Genomic DNA, 18,898 nt, shown 5'->3' on the forward strand with positions numbered 1-18,898 from the left:
CATGTCAAGGTCGAGACATTTCTCTTGTGTCTATTGTTCCAGTTACCTGATTTTCTAGAGCTACAACTGCCGATAAATGGCTGTCGGTCCGCCTGATCTCTCAAATTACTATAGTTATCAGACTTAGTCATGTATCTGCCCCTTATATCCATGGCTGATACAGTTACAAGTCTGGGAAATCGAAGGAAGTGCTCGTCGTTACACGTGATTTCAAGCATCTCGCTCTCACGTGCTCCATTCGAGCTCTACAACCAATTTTTTCATTTTTTTCCCCGTCCAGTGCATGAATCAATCACCAAGCAGGAGTCAAACGTTGTTGAGTTCTTGTGTTCACACAAAAATGGGTTGGTAAATTGAGAGTTTGCTGCTACATAGTCCACTCTGTTTGGGTTTGGTGATTTTACTCTTGTAAATTTTACTTCCTTTGAGAGTCCACTCGAAAATCCTAGCTCTGTTGGACGATGAAAACTTTGATAGAAGGGATCTCAGTCCTCTGTTAGTGCGAAGGCCGTTACAGTAGTGGGTCAGACCTGCAAGTAGCAATTTCTGGTCCAAAATTACTTTCGATTTAGTAATTTAAAGTTTTAAACGGGTTGGTGTGGATTTTAGGCTGGAATTTTGTGGCCGAGTTGACGCCCGGACTTTGTAAATTCGGCAAGTATGGCCTGCCCACAGGGGACCCAGTAGATCGAAGATCTCTTAAAGTAGGAAGATGAATGGTGTTGAAGAAAATTAAAGAATAAAAAGCCCAGAGCCTGCTCACTGCTATTTTTTTTTTTTTTTTTTTTTTGTCTACAAAAAGTCCTTTACCGGTTGGGAGGAGAGGGCTTGGAAAGCAAATGAAATTATGAAATAGGAGGAGAGAACTCGGCGGTTGAAAGTAAATGAAATTAAGTAGTGGGGAAGGAGTTACGACAGTTAAAGAACTCCGGAGGTCCTTCCCTGTCTGGAAGAAGGACATGCCAGAATTCTATCTGTTGACGGGAAATAAGAAAGAAAAAGAAACAAATGAAAGTTCCGACGACATTGCCAGTGGTTTCTGCTTTCAACATTTGAGTTTACGGTGGAACTTTCAACTCATAATGGTACCAGGCTACTCCCAGTGGTGATGGACGAACCGATGGCAGTAAGGTGAATGTGCACTTACGGCAAATCAATTCTCTCAATCTATGAAAGTCTTGAGGCGCGTCAAAATTTGGAGATGTTCCTGCGTCTCAATTCTTTTAATTAATTCCTCAAAACTATATATCTCGACTCTTCCTTCAGATGGATACCAAGATTTAGTTTCTGCCATTGTTCAATTTTTTTAAGAATCTGAATAACAACATTTCAGTAATGCTTTCCCATGAATTTCTGCTCGGATTGTGATTTGGATAGTGCGGTTCATCCTTAGCGGAACTTTCGATTGTCAGGGTGCCTCTTCGTGGCCAATTGCTAGCTTCTACATAGGGAGTAATTTCGTAATTCTCATTTGGATTCCAAATGAACCCAGACCATGGAATGAACATTCATGAGAATATCTGTTGTTGGTGTCCTTCCTTCCCCTTCCTACCTCCCTTTCCACTTCAGAATTTGAAGTTTAAAGCGATAAACAGTGAGCAGGAAGTTTTTCCACATGGGAGTGGTGGGTTGCAAGAAATTCCAAGTCGGCAGCAAAAAAATCTCTGCACCTGTGAACAGTCCCAACAAGGATGACATGAATATCGGAGGATGACATTCCATCGGAACTACACCATGACTATTCAACTCACCAAGTCCATCCACAACTTACTTGAAGCGACGGAGTTGATCCAGGTGGATCATGGTCACACTCAACCCTTCTACAATGGAGGAGTCACCATTGACTCGTACCAAGTACGCCTAGCTAAGTTGACCCTTGACTCCATGGGGTTGATTTGGATTTGGGAGAAAGCCGAATGATTTCCAACCCAAATTTCATTGGGCCAAAGATGAATCCTAATTTTAAGTATGTAACCCTAGCAAAAATAAACCCTACTAGTAATGATACTATACGAGGTATTGACCTAATTTGGTTTAAATGTTTATATTATAGTCCACATTACGTAACTAAATAACAATAGGGCTGATCCAATACGAAAAACTATTTGGTGTAAAATATGTTAAATAATTATCTTAGCCGTTTGATCATGATCAACGACTATCTTAACCGTCCAATCAAATGATTATCTCAGCCATCTGATCATGATAGAACGTCCGAGATAACCGTTTAATATGTTTCACACCAAATGACTTTTTGTATTAGATTAGCGAAATAAATATTTTGGATAATTTTTTATCAGTAAAATTTTTTTTTTTTCGTAGAAACGTCCATGCTCATTTCTGCTTATGAGTGGGTCCTGTGACTCAGGAGAATTTGAGTGTGCCTGCGTCTCATTATCCTGATCTGCGGCCATGGTTATTTTTTTATCAATAACGTCGCCATTTGTCTCAAACATTGAAAAGCGCTATAAAATAATAGTAAGTCCAAAACTGAATTTAAGAACCTCGGATCTTCATCAGCATCTTCATGGAATCCAGACCTTGAATTCTTGAGAGAGGTATTTTCGCGTCGCCTGCAGCTTCTTGGTGTCACTATTATCATCACCATGCTTCAATCCTTGATTGCTTTCCGATGTGCTATAAATGGTCCGAAATTCAAACACGCAGTGCTGTCGGTACTTGCTCATCTCGGCTGCTCTATTTTCTTGATCCAAACCGATCAGCTGGTCTTTGCTGATCTCTTTGGAGACCCAGTGAGACATGGCTTCAGAAGTTCTGTTCGCGCTCGACTCCGCCGCAACCCAGTGTTACCACTTCAAGACGATCGTCGTCTCCGGAATGGGTCTCTTCACCGACGCCTACGACCTCTTCTGCATAGTTCTGGTCACCAAGTTGATCGGAAGGATCTACTACGACAAGAACGACGGAAATCCGGGTGTGATGCCGCCGTTGGTGGTTTCGGCCATGATTGGATTCCCCCTGTTGGGGACGGTAATCGGTCAGATCCTGTTCGGGTGGCTGGGTGACAAAATCGGCCGGCGGCGGGTCTACGGGGTGGCGCTATCCATCATCATCTTCGGTTCCATCGGCTCCGGCTTGTCCATAGGCCGAACCAAAAAGTGCGTGCTTACCAGCCTCTCCTTCTTTCGCTTTCTTCTGGGAATCGGGATCGGCGGTGACTATCCACTGTCGGCGACGATCATGTCGGAATACTCGAACCGGACGACTCGGGGCGCTTTTATAGCGGCAGTTTTCTCGATGCAGGGGTTCGGAATCCTGGTGAGTTCCGCGGTGACCGTAGCACTCAGCGCGGTGTTCGACAAGGCATCGAAAGCGACGGGGAAGTTCCCGCCACCAGACGAGGCGGACTTATTGTGGCGGCTTATTCTCATCTTTGGGGCGGTGCCGGCGGCCTTGACATTCTATTGGCGGATGATGTTGCCGGAAACTGCTAGGTACGTCCTCCCGCTGTTTAGGAGTAATATGACTGATTCGAAATCTCGGACCGGAACGACGAAGGCCGGCTCGCACAAGCGGGTCAGAGGGGGGGATGACATTGACTTGTTGAAACAGCTGGTGCTGGTGAGCCCATCTGTCCACTAGCTCGGTGGCGATGATTTTTCACGAATGTTGTTCCACCATTTAAAAAGACGGAAATAGGACTCCAGGGTCCACAGGTCAACAGTGGAAGAGTATAGGTGTAGAATGGTAATTTTGTAAATATAACAGAGATACCAAGTCAGAAAATAAACCTTTTTTTTTTGCTTGTTTCTTTTAAACTGAAAATAAAAACAAATTCGCCGTTTTGTTACAGATACACAGCCCTGGTGGAACAGAATGTTCGTCAGGCGGTGAAGGACATGGAGAAAGTGTTGGCTTTATCGTTGCACAGGGTCGAAGACAATACGGAGGCCGCACCATCTCAGCCAACTTACACCCTCTTCTCCAGGGAATTCCTTCGTCATCATGGGAAGGATCTCTTTGCTTGCACGAGCTCCTGGTTCCTCGTCGACATAGTTTTCTACAGTAATACCCTCTTCCAGTCGCTCATCTACAAAGCTGCACTTCGGAAGCCTATTAACATGAACGCCTACCAGGAAGTAATACGGATCGCCCGTCTCCAAGCCATTATTGCAATTTGCTCGCTAATCCCCGGATACTGGGCCACCGTCTTGTTCATTGATCGAGTGGGAAGAGTCAAAATTCAAACAATGGGTTTCTTCCTCATGGCCTTGGCTCTCTTTGCCATCGGAATTCCCTACGATTTCCATTGGAAGCATCATATCAACGCGGGCTTCTTCGTCTTGTATGGCCTCATCTTCTTCTTTTCTAACTTCGGGCCGAATACCACCACCTTCATTGTGCCGGCAGAGCTTTTCCCCGCGAGGTTCCGGTCGACTTGTCACGGCATTTCTGGAGCCGCTGGGAAAGTGGGTGCCATAATAGGTTCGATTGGATTCTTGTGGGCTTCTCAGAGCACGGATGAGAACGAGGTTGAGAAGGGTTACATCCGTGGAATTGGAATGGAAGCTTCTCTGATAATTCTGGGCGGGATTTGTGTAGTGGGAGGCGTTTTGAGCTATTTTTTTACACCAGAAACTACGGGGAGATCACTGGAGGAGAATGAGATAGATGATGACAAGGGGATGAAAGAGATGCGCGACTTGAGGCTTCCTACCAGAACTGATCGTAGTCCGTCTGAGATTTCGACGGTGGTTGATCTTGTTCCGAATGATACCGGAACTGCTCATAATCAGTCTGAGACTAACCGTGCATGGTGGAACCTGTTCCTAGGGTGAATCCAGATACCCGTTGAAGAAGATATACCCTTCTAATCAATGCCTCTCTTCCTTCACCCTTACGTAAAATCCGTCCTTCGACTATCTCCGATTGCTACGTTTTTGTACAATATTGGTGGGTGTCCTTGTGGATCTTTCGTTTTTATTTCAGTACTCCTGGAGAATAGTTTGGAAGATAATTTTATTGTAGTTTATAAATATAATAATAATTTTAAATAGGAAAAAACATGGACCAGAGTCGATCATGCAATGATTGATATATCTCAAATTTGCTGGAGATTAAATGAAAACCGTTTATTTATAGAGGAGCTATCGGAAAGTCGAAATAAATAAACGACCTGATTCTGCCTCAAATTGGAAATATTAGTTCCTTTGTTCCTCCTCGCCTGCAAAACGCTCTATATTTCCCCGCAGAACTTGTGTTCTCGTAGTCCGTATTGCTCTTCAGGTCCCCGACCTGTTCGCTGTAGACTTCATTTTCTTCCTGAACGACGAGGAGAAAATCGAGAAAGAAAAAAACAGAAAATAGAGAGATAAGATTGGAGAAGACAAAAGGAAAAATCTAGAGTCAAATTATTTTCATCATTTTATTTTCTATAGTCAAATTAGTTAAGTTAATGTTCGAATTTTTATTTTCTAGTGTGTATTTGTGTAATGTGCGTCAATTTGTTGTTACAGGGTGATTAGCTTGTTAATTTATTATTAGCCTACTTGTATTTTTTAGATTGTGAATTATTTATGTAATATTAATTGTGTGTACGTAAACGATTACTGTTTTTATGTTATTATCTGAATTTTTTATAGTGTGATAGCGAATTGTTGCTTCAAGTTTCCTTCATCCACTGTAGGTTTGGCATAAATAAATGTTGCTTTTCTGAAGCTTGCTTAAATTTAGCGCCTTTCCGTACCTTTCTCTGTTTCAGTGCCCTCCTATGACTCTTATCAGATCAGCAAATTTCCATTTGGGCTGAAGTCTTTAGTCTCCAATGTGATATTGACATCATCCTCATCCCTCTTCGGTTCATCTCCTCGTTTTGCACCAAATCCAGTTCCTTCGGTGCTCCCATGTCCCGCTTGAGATTCGCCATCTCAAAAATCAATTCCATCCTCTCCACTGCTCCCCTCATTGAGAGCTCCTTAGAGTTCGTCGTTCCACTCCTTTCCCAGAACATTGTAAATTTGGTCATCATTCAACAACGTAATGTTCAGCTGGGATTTCGATTCTTCATCTGGGCAATGAAAAGGAGGGAATATCGGAGCTGGTTCTCTCACAATTTAATGATCGATACCCTTAGCAAGAGTCATGACACCTTGGAAGCCGCTTGGACTTTGCTTGAACACCTTCGTAGCTCCGGTATACTTATTGTCCCTCAAGCTTTTACAGTCCTCATTTCAGCTTATCAAAAATCTGGAATGGTCGAAAAGGCTATTGATTCCTTCGGTAGAATGCAGGAATTCGGTAGCAGGCCGAACACATTTACTTACAACACCATACTTCAAATTCTCATCAAGCAAAAAGTTCCTCAGTTGGCCATGGCAGTCTACAATCAGATGTTAAAGTCGGACTGTCGCCCTGATCGATCGACATTTGGCATTTTGATCCATGGATCGTGTAAAGCGGGAAGGATTGAAGACGCTTTACGCTTGTTTGATGAAATGATTCAGAAAGGTATTTCTCCAAATACTATTATTTATACTGTTGTTCTTTCAGGTCATTGCCAAGCTAAGCAGATTGATGAAGCATATAAGCTATATTATCAAATGAAAAAACATGAATGTGTGCCTGATACTGTCACTTGCAATGCTTTGCTTAGTGGGTTCTGTAAAGTAGGTAGAGTGGATGAAGCTTTTGATTTTGTTAGAAAGGAGGGTTTTGGGCTTGAATTGAAGGCTTATAGCTGTTTGATTGATGGATTGTTCAGAAGTGGAAGGTTCAATGAAGCATGTGACTTATACACGGAAATGACAAAGAAAAAGATTGATCCAGATCAAGTGATGTATACAATCATGATTAAGGGTTATTCAGAGGCAGGAAAGGTTACGGAAGCTTCTAAGTTTCTGAAAGAGATGGAAGACTGTGGTTATGTTCCTGATACTTTTTGCTATAACACACTGATTAAGGGTTATTGTGATGTTGGTATTTTAGATAAAGCTCGGTCTCTAAAACTTGAGATTTCAGGGAAAGGTGGTTTTCCTGATTCAGCCACTTACACCATCTTGATTTGTGGTTTGTGCAAGGAAGGACTTGTTAGTGAGGCACAAGAGATATTTGATGAGATGGAAAAGCATGGATGTCTTCCAACTGTTATGACCTTTAATGCTCTCATTGATGGGCTATGCAACAACAAGCAGGTTGACCAAGCCCACATTTTTCTTTTCAAGATGGAGATGGGGAGGAAACCTTCTTTGTTTCTTCGCCTCTCACAAGGTTCTGATCCAATGACTAATAGCGAGGCTCTGCAAACACGTCTTCAACAGTTGTGTGAGACAGGCCACATACTGAAAGCGTATAGTCTTCTTCAAGACCTTGCAAGTAGTGGTGTTATGCCAGATGTTATAACATACAATATCCTAATTAAAGGTTTGTGCAAGACTAAAAATATCAATGGGGCTTTCAAGCTCTTCATTGAGATGAAGGCAAGGGGGTATGCTCCAGATGCTGTTACATATGGCACGCTCATAGATGGTTATTTCATGGCCAATAGGGAGAGTGATGCTTTTCATTTGTTTGACAACATGGCTAAGAATGGTCTTGCACCTAGCAAGGCAATCTATAACACACTTATGAAACACATGTGTCAGAAAGGGAGAGTCTGGCGAGCTTTCACTCTTTGGGTGGACTATCTGGGTAGTAGTTTTGAGGGTCAATTTGATGAATTCATTGGAGAGGCGGAAAAACATTTTGATGATGGTTCTATTGGCGAAGTTATCAGATGCTTGATTCAGATGGATCAGCTTAAAGTTGTTGACCGTTCACCTTTTGTGATGTTGCTCATTGGCTTCTGTCAGGCAGGAAAAGTAGATGATGCTGTAAAGATCTTTCGTGTTCTCCAAGAGTATAATATTGATATAACTCAAAGAAGTTGGAAATATCTCATAAATTGCCTTTGTCAAGAGGCAAAGGTGGATGTGGCAACAGATCTCTTGTTTTATGGAATGGAGAAAGGTTTCACTGTGTGGCCATCCCTGTGCAACAAGCTTATTATCTATCTCTGTTACCAAAACAAGAAAGAAGGTGCTGCAGAGATTGCACGTAGACTAAAACATGCTGGATATAATATGGATCTCTATCTCTACCAAACTACAAGAGCTCTTCTGCTAAATGATTTGCCCCAGGGATGATTTTTTTTGTAACCAGGGTAGCACGACATGGCCCTGTTATGGTTGCTCTTGTGATGTCTGATGTGTTGGGACAAAAGCAGAGTTATCGCATTCCAACACTTCTAGCAGAGTATCAGAAATAAAAATCAAATTTTATGTGAAGGTATATTTTTTATTTCGTACTCAGTTAGAACACTGTTTTACTATTGTATGAATTTCATTACAAAGGAATGCTTTCTGCTCAAAAAGAAATAAAAAAAAAAAAAACATGCTTTCTTATCTCAAAGATGTAGGTTTTGTGTTCATTCTTATTGTTTAAACATGTGGGTTGGCTGTCATTTTCTTTTGGTTTTATGTTGTTGACCTTTTACTTATAGAATATCTAAATGATCTTCACATCCTGTTAATCGTGTAGGTTGAAATAAAATTAATTCTAATATGAACAAAGATATCTAGACTGGTAGCGGAATTGTGAATGGAAACTTAAGACATTCTTTTGAGAGCTAACTTTCCGTTGTCTATTTAAGATAACCTCCAGTATGGTGTGAATAAAACAATCTTAGTTGAATGGAAGGAAGAACATGGTTTTGAGGATGGAGTGCTTATCAGGCTTCTAGCATAAGTTTAGAAATAGCTTCAATGCCTTTTGGGTTGATTCTCTCATTGATTTTCACTTGTAATTCAGCAAAAGGTGCCTATATGGTCCTCTTGCTCAAAATAGTCCTTCAAAAAATTCTTCTTATTCTTATTGTCTTTTTTTTCGAGGTTGGTAAATTAAGAGACACAAAATACATTGATGAGGCTGGAAGCAAAGTCCTTAACCCATAGACCTTGAATTTGGCCAAAGTGAACGGCTCAATCATATGTGAAATCAAGAGGACAATTTTGACATTTTTGAGGCTTGAACCCAAGATCTCACACAACTAATCACCCAGATGTAGCCATAAATGCAAGAGTCAATCTACCTGTTGTTAGTTTACCCTGTTAGTTTGATGAAGGAAACTATTTAAATTGAATCATGTGTAACTACTTTCTTGCTCTTAGTGATAGTTATGAAAGTCTGTTAAAGTTGGGTTGAAATCCATTTCAAATGACTAGCCCAATTAGGAGACTGTTCCCTGACTAATAACCATAAATTTTTCTTAGCATTTATCTATGTGGGATAAACAGGCATTCGGACTAATAACCATTAAGTTTTTTTAGCATTCTTCTAGGTCCTTGTTATATGATTATTTCTAGTTTTTTGGTGTAAATTTATTACCTCATCCATTCCCCATTATTATTAATGCCTTTGATTATCCACCTGATCTGTGAGAAATTTCCAGCATACTTTTCCTACATCAAAATGATTAAAATTCCTTTTTGACCTATGGAAGCATATTTCCACTTAGTGAACTCTGTAGTCCTCATGTTTCATGCTGTAATACTTCATTTTCAGGGCAAACATTAGATGGTTGGCTTCCCATCAATGATGAGGTATTAAGGATTGATTTCTGGAAATTTCCAAACATGGAGAGGAAACCATTCTGGAAACTGAAATGGTCAATTTAGAAGCTTCACGAAACTGAAATGGTAGTATATAGGTACCGATAACCAAGGTACTAAGGCCTTTTGGGTCTGCATCCAAGTGATGCAGTCTAAGTGATCTTCCAAAAATTGAGATTTGAATGCCAACTTCAAGTTGACACGGTTTCAATTATATATCTGTGCATACCAACCACAATAAGTTGCATACTTGTGTATCCTCTGATTAGGATTGTTGGCTCTCCATTGATCTACTAATTCAAAGAACACTGGTGCACAAAATTTAGCCAAAATTTTCATTTGCATCAGATTTCATTGATGAATGGTGGCAACCGCACTAGCTACGATACATTGGGCTTTGGCTCACTAGCCAAATGGAGGGGGTTTTAGTATGAAGCCTTGGGATCAAGTCCCTCCAAATTAAGAGATTTAATATTAAATTAAAAAAACACCATTTGCATGTTGGACCTTCACAAGCACTCTACTGAGGCCAAGATGGTTCTCATTGTTGACAACCTACCTGACTTTGTAACAAAGGAAGAACCTGTTAAACACCTAAAACATTTATGAGTCTTTGTGAGAACAGGCAGAAAAGGATGAAAACAACATTTGTCAGATGGCTATCAGACCTTTGCTTTATGGTTCTGAGTGTTGTCCTAGGACGCTGTAACAGTTATGGAAGTTGAGGGTGCTGGAGTTTAGAATATGGTGATGGTTATGGCAAAACCTAGAAACTGAGCTTATGAATGGAAGAGAACAAGAAACTCAAATGGAAAGGATAATAAGACAGGGTTCTTTGAGATGGATCAGGCATGTAAAAAAAGAGGCTTAGTGAGTCACCTGTGAGGATTCTCGTCTTTGTGCCTTGAATGTCAGGCAGGAAATAGAGGATGGCCGAGATGAGTTTTTTAAGCAAAGAACAGAAAGGTGGAGGTTGTTTTGTTGATGCCATCTCAACATAGTTGAGGTAAGGCTATGATTGTGATTTCTGGGTGAAGGAATATGGTCATTATAGAACATGTCACTATTGTCCCTGTTCTTTCATGCTTGTTTCTTATTTCTGTACCCATCCCTTCTAATAATTGTTTGGGTTAAATTTATTTCACGAAATTAAATGTTAATTTTCTGTTATCTGAAAAAAGTGGTTATTTGATGATGCTTGGGTATTATCAAAGATTTTTTACTCGAATAATTGAATGATTTTAAAGTTGGCTTAAATTCAATTTTGACAGCGGGCTCATGTGGTAATCCCAGATTGGCCCGTGGAGGTGTGATTATGGACTTCGGATCATCATGTTACTCTGATTGTCTTTTCTGCACCATTTGGTAACTGCAAGACCACTGTGGCTAAGCATAGGGCTCTCCTTCTGGGCTTTGATTGTATACTGGCTGTTTCTTCTTACTCCTTACTGCTCAGAAAGGATTCAGCAGTGGTTATTAGTTGGGCATTAGTGAGAAAATGCCTTGGAACACTTCTTCTCCTACTTTGGGGCCATTGAAGACATCTGCAGATCCTTGCTTGTGACGTTGAAGGTTGCTTCGGATGGAATCAACATTGGAAGGTCTTTTTGGCTACGGAAAGAGTAGACAACATCTGGCTGTTAGCATTTCTTTACCTGTTTGATCTCCGAGTTTTTTTGTCTTTTGTAGGAGTGGGGAAAGGTTCCAGGTCAGATATTGAACAAATTGCTGGATTGACCACACATCTCTTGTTGAAATCCAACCTGATCTTTTCAGAATTGTTGGGAACCAAAACTTTTCAGCGGGTCTCCATGAAGATGTCCAAAAGAAAGAGGTGATGGGATCTTAACATGAGAATCTTGAATGATCTCTGACAGACAGGCAGACCTCCTAAAGGCCTCGGAAGACAATCACATTTGGGATCAAGACGTAGATCAAATGACATGAAATTTGGAGCACTTGGGGAATCCATGGTGGCATCATACTCAAATGATTATAGATGATAGCACTCCGGGTTATTAAATGATTATAGATATAATATATAAGTTATTTTGATTGAAAGGTCCCGTAAGGGTTGTTGCACACATCGAGTCCTAGGAAGGAGCGAAGATTCCCTGTTCAATTGGGAAGGTGAAGATTCCCCTTTTACCATTTTTATTTTATATATTTTTATGTATTCTTTAACCTCACTTGATAGAGATAAAAATAAAAATAGTGATAAGTATTAGACTTTCCGATTAATCAGAACTAGTGACGTCACCGAAAATCTTTATAGGAAGGAGCCTCCGCCACAGCCATTGCCGCTACCCTCCAGTGCTGCTGTTCTACTCAACTATTACCGGGCAGTGTTGCTGCTCTCTCTAAACCATTTCCGATAATATGTTTCCTCGTTTTTATTCTTATGGGAATTCCATATGGGGACGATATGATAGAGATAAATATAAAAACTAATAATATAGATAAAGATAACTAGTGATTGAATTATAGATAGAATTTGTAGAATTCTAATCACGTATATTCTGATATTCCTTATCATTTCCACCTCAGCTTCAACCCAATGAAACCACTTCATCTTCACCAAACCGATCGTCTGGATCAAAAGAGCCAATCCCTCTACTGGTTCAACTACAAACAGTATCTATTTTGGTTCAAAAGAAGTTCATTTGACGATTCGCAATAGTTAACCTCGTTGAAGTAGACCCCGCCGCGCCACCAGTGAGGGAGGATGAGGAAACGACCTGCCCAAAATCGCCCCTAGTTCCTAGCTGTAGCATTTGTAATTTCCAGCTAGCGTAGCCAGCATCTTCCATCTCTATCACTAGGGCTCTGATAATAGTAGAATCATCATTGTGCATTTTGTGATTAACAGATGGAATTTTTTGACAAGATCGGGTCCCGCGGATTGCATTGGTTTCGGTTTCGCTTCACCTCCGCGGGGAGAAAAAGTAAGACCTTCGTGGGCACCTTCCCGTAAATGTAGCCCTCGCTTGCCCGCTGCATTCGGTCTTGTCGCCAACGGCCGTTTCTTGCTGATCGGTTTTATATCGGAAGAGGAATTGTTGAAGTTTTCATCAATTTATCGCTCCCTACCCGAGAGACTCCGACGAGACGACGCTACGCACCCAATTAGATTGTACAGGAACTGCCCCTTCGTCTTTATCGCACTCCCTCTATCTCTTGCTGAGACTGAGAGACCACCAACAAACATGGAGCCAAATCCTTCGAAATTTCCCCTCCTTTCTTATGCGCTTTCCCGCATAAACTCCAATATTCCCCTTCTCGGACGACTCTCCAGCTCTGTCTCCTCTCCCCCCGACCCCGATGTTGAGCAGCCGCAGCTCCATCGCTACACCCAAGAAGATTATCATGACCATCAACTGTTCGAAGAAATGCCTCATCTGCGAAACCCTGAGGTCCTGGCCGCCATGAAAGCTGCCGTCGCTGACGTTGTGCAGTCCCGGTCCATCCTTCGCACTCTTGGCGAGCGTCCCGACCACGAGACCGTCGACCGTGCCCGCCAGACCATCACCGAAATAGACGCGCATCTTGCCAAGCAGCTCGAGGAGATCGTGCTTGCCTCCCGCCCTGAGGGTGTCGATCGCTTTGAGTGGCGAAACCAGCAGGCGGAAAATGAGCGCCAGTGCCGCAGCGATGCCGAGAGGGAGAAGAGTGTGTGCAAGGCGGTGCCGCAGCTGGAGGAGATGCACGACGCCTACGAGAAGCTTTTGAAGGATGCAGAGGAGAGATTGCTCAGAATATACAGGTCATCGGAAGGATCGGTCAATACGGAGGAAGATCGGTCTGTGAAGGAAGAGGTGAACGAGGACGTCGTGGGCATCTTGCAGGGGGCCATGGGCAACGGTATTGAGAGGGTCGATCTTTCTGGGCGCCAATTGACAATTCTTCCCGAGGCGTTTGGTCGACTCCGGACTCTTGTCGTGCTAAATCTTTCCAACAATCAACTTGAGGTCTCTTCCTATATCTCTAAAACTTTGTTACTATTGTCTTTCTTCTGCTATGTTATACAAATACTTATATCAATAGGATACTCCTGTGCAAGATATCTCAATGTGGCTGCTCCTTTCTCATTTAAACTAGCTCGCTTAGACATCATTTAGGCTTAGCAGAGGGAATTGGTATTATCTCCTCTTAGAGCTTTGTAGTAGGAAGTGGTACTTCAATGGGTAAAACTTTCTGTAACAACTACAACGCATGCAGATACCTTCCAATGGAAATGATCTCAAGATTAAGGCTACACCCAAGTAAAGTTGCTGTTATTCTTGTTGTATTTAGGATCTATCAAAGGAGTGACGTTTATCATGCCATTTTTTTGTGGCAAGTTCCCATTATGGAAAACGCATCTCATGGTTTTGAGATATGATAAACCTGCTGAAGGATCTAGACTTTAATCTGATCTTTATTATGTCCGTCAGTCATAATATGGTTGGCTTCTCTTAAGGCATTCAAACTGTTACAGATTTTCTCTTTGCAGGATTGAAGCTGGATACATGTTGCACAACTGGGTGAACTTATCATAATTGATCATAATAAACTGGATTGGCTGTTACCCAAGCCAACAAAAACATAAGAGAATTTCTTCTCTGATCAAATCAGTTATGCTCTTTTGGAGGCTGTCTGATAAAATCTGTGGGAAAGTGTGGGATTCGAATTCAAGGATGGAGATATAAATGAATATACTAATCTGTCATGATTCATATATGCCAAATCAATGTAGGATAATTACTTATATCTATATTAATTAATGAATGGTTTAATTACTTGATGTGAGACCATCTACAAGAGCATCATTGACATGAAGTCTGTGGAGACCACTTTTAAGCCATCCTAGGGGAGAAAAAATTGTATACCATATTTTGCTGCTGAAGTATTTCCTGTATCACAAATTTTGTTTGGTTGATGTTTTTAATTGACTAGTGTGGTTGTGTTTGTTTGAACAGGTTCTTCCTGATTCTATAGCAGGACTGGAAAATCTAGAGGAGCTTTGTGTCTCATCAAACACTTTACTTTCGCTACCTGACTCTATTGGTCTACTGATTCATGTGAAGATCCTGGATGTCTCTGGAAACAAGCTTAGCGTTCTACCTGACAGTATCTGTCATTGCAGGTGATGTTCTTTGTTTTCCCCTTGAGGAAAGTGTATGTGGCAGATGTTTATCTTTAAGAGTAATTATTTCAGCGAGCTTCTTAATTGCTATCATGATGCCCAATTACTTATGTTTTTCTAATTGGAGTGCCCCCACATTTATCACATGATGGGTTGGCATGTGTCACAGAATTAGCATTGGGAGTTTCTTTTCCTAACTCAGATAAACCAATGCAGATCACTGGTGGAGCTTGATGTGAGCTACAATAAGCTAACGTACTTGCCTACAAACATTGGATATGAATTGGTTAACCTCCGAAAGCTCTCAGTCCACCTCAATAAGCTCCGATCTCTCCCCACTTCCATGTGTGAGATGAGATCTTTGCGTCATTTGGATGCCCACTTTAATGAGCTCTGCTTCTTGCCTCAGGCTTTTGGAAAGTTGACAAATCTTGAAACTCTCAATCTCAGCAGCAACTTTAGTGATCTGAAAGAACTACCTAACACAATTGGTGATCTGATCAATCTGAAAGAGCTTGATTTGAGCAACAATCAGATCCATGCTCTCCCTGTAACATTTGGTCGACTAGATAATCTTGTCAAGCTCAATTTGGCTGAGAATCCGCTGGTAATGCCACCTGAGGACATTGTAAAGAATGGGGTGGAGGCTGTGAAGGTGTATATGGCAAAGATATGGCTTAATATTTTGGTGGAGGAAGAGCAGAGAAGCGTGCTTGAAGCAAACAAGGAATCCACTCAGACAGGTTGGTTGACCCGAAGCACCTCATGGCTGAATAATTTTTTGACTGAAGTCTCTGGTACTGTGTCGGAGCATTTGGGTGCCGGAGGGAGATCATTCAAGGACCCGTATCTTGATCAGCAGTTGTAATACCATAACCTCTTCATAATATGCAGGCGATTCCTTATTTATTTCGACAGCACTTCTGTGAAATGACTGCAGGATGATATATGTAACTGAGTCAACACAAAAGTGCTTTTGGTTTGTCTTTCTTCTCTTCCCCGTAACCTGTTCTGACCTTGAATGGAAACCAATTGCTTTTTTTGCGTTTATCTTCTGGTCTCCTAAACCCTCTCACGTATATATAAGATAATATATATTAAGTAATAGTGATCGGCACTAGCTGATGATGTAAGCTAAATTATTGAATTACAGGGAACAGAGCTTACAACTTTCAGAAGAAGAAAGGAAAACAAATTGAAAATCAAGAGAGTCGATCTGATTACTTTCATTTCTTTTTTACAGGATAAGAGGCCATCTTGTAGAGTCCACATTTGCCTTCAGGTTTCCCAGTTTTACTTTTCATTCTTATGTACCCCTTCTCCCCCCATTTTGAACCCCATGAATTCTTCACGATGATGTAATCCAGACCCTTGGTTGACCCATATCCAACGGCTGCCACTCCATGGTCCAGATCTGTTCCGCAGTGACCATCGAAAACACCCTGCAAATATCATTAAAAGTATTGCACCATTAATCAGTAACTATATGTTTAAATAAGAACAGCGCAGCCACTGTACGTTACAGGAAATCACGTACGTACCCCACTGTAAAACTGGAAATCTCTGCCTGAGGCTTCAATGGCCACGCTCAAGGGTTGGTGAGCGAGCGCTTTCAACAGGCTTTCTTCATGGTTCTCTGGCACGTCTTCGTACCCGGAGATGGTCACCACTCCCAAGTCCTGTCAACGATCACATTGGTTTATTATTATATAATTTGATCATCGATCACTAGATCATATCGAGCGCTGTCGAGAGAAATTAAAAGAGTTTCTAGAGAAGAATGTATGTACCTTCTTATCCTCACACAGTCCTTCGTCCATGATGTAGGGGTAGTCTTTTTCTGCGTGGATGCCGCCATTGGAGACGATAAAGGAGAAAGCGTAGTCCATAAGTCCGCCGTTGCAGCCGCTGTTGAAGGGTTTGTCGCAGTCGATCAACTCTTGCTCTGAGAGAGTCGTCAGGTTACCCGTCACTATCTTATTAATCCCCTCCACTGCTGCTACAGTCGAAAATGCCCAACAGCTACCTGCGTATTGTATGAACAACGTTATTTTGACAGAATTAGGATTAATTTTTTCCCCCTGTTGATTTATTTTGACTATCGGCTTTGATCGTACCGCATTGGCCTTGGTTCTTCACACGAGCAACAGCTCCCTTCTTCCTCCAATCCACGGACTTAGGCAGATCCATTACATCCTTGTAGCTGAAGATCTCGTGGCAGTTTAACTTTTCGCTTCTCCTCGACAAATCTGGTTTTAGTCCAAGGTAAGCTGCCTTGAACTCCTCGTGGCTCATGTCCGCAAACTCATTCAACCCCAGCCAGTAATTGCTGATCTTCTTGTTCGTTTCGTCGATATGCTTCAAGTTATCCTTAAACACCTCAAAACGGTGCAACTTCTCTTCGATGCTCTCGTAGGATTTTTTGTGTTTGGCCAACCAGGACTCAAACAGATCGATGAGGCGATCCTCCGACTTGAGATCGTCCGGCGCGTAACCTACGATGGAAAAATCTCGAGGAAGTGCAGAGCAGAAGAGGAATAGCAGAGAGAGAAAAGAGAGGAAGAAGATTGCAGAAGCTGAAGAAGATGCCATTTTGTTTCAAGATGGTGTGGAAGGGAAGGATACAAGAAATGTAAGTTGATCAAGTGTTTATATAGGTGATTCGTATCATTTTTTGAATATTACTTTGAAGCCAAGTACTTAAACCTTAGCCTCAAACATACCGAAACTTGAAGCTTGATCTTTCCATCCAAACTTGAACTTGAAGACTGTTTTATGGCTAATAAATGGAGTCTTCTACGTCCCTAACTGAAGATTAGTTTCTTTTATTATGAACTATTTTGAGTTATTTCAAGTTTTAACGATTTTTTTTGTATTTTTAGATGGAAATTTTACTTCTTAGTTTTTACCTGTACAGAGTGATTAGATTAGACTCAAATCCAGGTTCCTTGGAAAAGCAAAACCTGCCTTATACTCTACCCTTCAAAGTTCAAACAGGGGTTCCAAGTTGCTTAGTTCGTGAGTCCATTCATGAGGCCATCCAGTGACATCTCCAGTCTCCACTATTCCTTCTCCTTTCTCCTCAGGGAGGGAGGGCAGCCGAGTCAGCTCGGATAGGTTGGAAGCCTAGCCCAATTTTCGTAGAAGTCAGGCTTAACGACGTTGGAGTTGACTCACCCCGAGTTTTTTGTTTTTACTCAGTGATTAAGCCAAGTTTAACAATGGGAGAGAATGTGCAACCGCATGGGAGGCCTGGAAGAGCTTGACCAATACAAGAAAGCCACCGGAAAGGGTGAGTTTTTTTTGTGAAAAATTGAAAATCTCTTAAAATCTATGAAAATGGATGGCAAAAACATCCATATAAATTTATCCTTCCTATGTTCTCATGGCCACCTATCCCTCCTCTGCTCATTTATAAGAAAGGGTAGGAAGAGGCCGCAGCCCCTCTCAGCTTCCTCTCTTGTTCGTCTTCATCAATAGTAAACGGAAGACGGGAATCTCTGTGTTCAACTCTCTTTTCCTTTTTCTTTTCCATCAAAATAGAAAACAGAGCCACCTGCTCCTTCATGATTCTCTTTTCTCTTTCATAAAAATATCGTATGCTGAATACTCGATCTAAAAATATTATGATTGTAGAATTGTGAAATCAGAGAAGTTGAGAAGGAGAAACAGGAAATTACCCTATGTTACTTGTCCCTAATTGCTGGATTAAGGTATAAATCGAGCACTATCCATCCTTAGTACACAATAATGATCGAAGTCATAAATAACCTTCTAAGTATAAAGAGAATAGGACCACTTCAAGTCATCTACCTAAACTACCCTTGATTTAACACATCAAACAAAATACAAAACTCATCAAAATCAAAATTATAAGAATGCCCTTTCATAACTTCTCCTCACAAAACATTCCTCCTCAAGGTAGATGATAGAAGAAACTCTTTTCTAGGTAAAGGTTCCGTGAAGACATCTCCCAATTGTTCAAAAGACTTCACGTAAGGAGTAGAAATCTTCATAGAGAGCATTGTTTTCTCTTATTAAATGGTGAACAACCTCTATGCCTTTGTTTCTTTCAGGGAAGATTGAGTTACTTGCAGTCAAGATCGTTGCCTTATTGTTACAGAGCATTTACAAGATCGTTGCCTTATTGTTACAGAGCATTTACATG

The 18,898-nt window shown here is 41.3% G+C and overlaps 4 protein-coding genes across 4 annotated transcripts; 3 read left to right on the forward strand and 1 right to left on the reverse strand.

Moving 5' to 3' along the window:
* Positions 1-2,760: 2,760 nt before the first annotated feature.
* LOC137950326 (probable inorganic phosphate transporter 1-10) lies at positions 2,761-4,799 on the forward strand. The gene is made up of 2 exons (XM_068796729.1): positions 2,761-3,455; positions 3,815-4,799. The coding sequence occupies exons 1-2, from the start codon at positions 2,761-2,763 to the stop codon at positions 4,797-4,799; spliced, it is 1,680 nt and encodes a 559-aa protein (XP_068652830.1).
* Positions 4,800-5,864: 1,065 nt separating this feature from the next.
* On the forward strand, positions 5,865-11,782 carry LOC137950327 (pentatricopeptide repeat-containing protein At1g79540-like). Its single transcript, XM_068796730.1, has 2 exons — positions 5,865-8,283; positions 10,877-11,782. The coding sequence occupies exon 1, from the start codon at positions 5,865-5,867 to the stop codon at positions 8,139-8,141; it is 2,277 nt and encodes a 758-aa protein (XP_068652831.1). The 3' UTR covers positions 8,142-8,283; positions 10,877-11,782.
* A 582-nt stretch (positions 11,783-12,364) lies between these two features.
* On the forward strand, positions 12,365-15,780 carry LOC137949989 (plant intracellular Ras-group-related LRR protein 1-like). The gene is made up of 3 exons (XM_068796300.1): positions 12,365-13,573; positions 14,564-14,730; positions 14,947-15,780. The coding sequence occupies exons 1-3, from the start codon at positions 12,812-12,814 to the stop codon at positions 15,596-15,598; spliced, it is 1,581 nt and encodes a 526-aa protein (XP_068652401.1). The 5' UTR covers positions 12,365-12,811; the 3' UTR covers positions 15,599-15,780.
* A 73-nt stretch (positions 15,781-15,853) lies between these two features.
* LOC137949557 (cysteine protease XCP1-like) lies at positions 15,854-17,416 on the reverse strand. The gene is made up of 4 exons (XM_068795629.1): positions 16,848-17,416; positions 16,521-16,756; positions 16,272-16,409; positions 15,854-16,172 (listed from the first exon to the last, which is right to left on the reverse strand). The coding sequence occupies exons 1-4, from the start codon at positions 17,320-17,322 to the stop codon at positions 15,957-15,959; spliced, it is 1,065 nt and encodes a 354-aa protein (XP_068651730.1). The 5' UTR covers positions 17,323-17,416; the 3' UTR covers positions 15,854-15,956.
* Positions 17,417-18,898: the final 1,482 nt, after the last annotated feature.

Source organism: Aristolochia californica, unplaced genomic scaffold (genome assembly GCF_029961685.1).
Source record: "Aristolochia californica isolate CCGP_79_NKW_82.1479 unplaced genomic scaffold, dmAriCali1.0.hap1 SCAF_14, whole genome shotgun sequence".
NCBI lineage: Eukaryota > Viridiplantae > Streptophyta > Magnoliopsida > Piperales > Aristolochiaceae > Aristolochia > Aristolochia californica.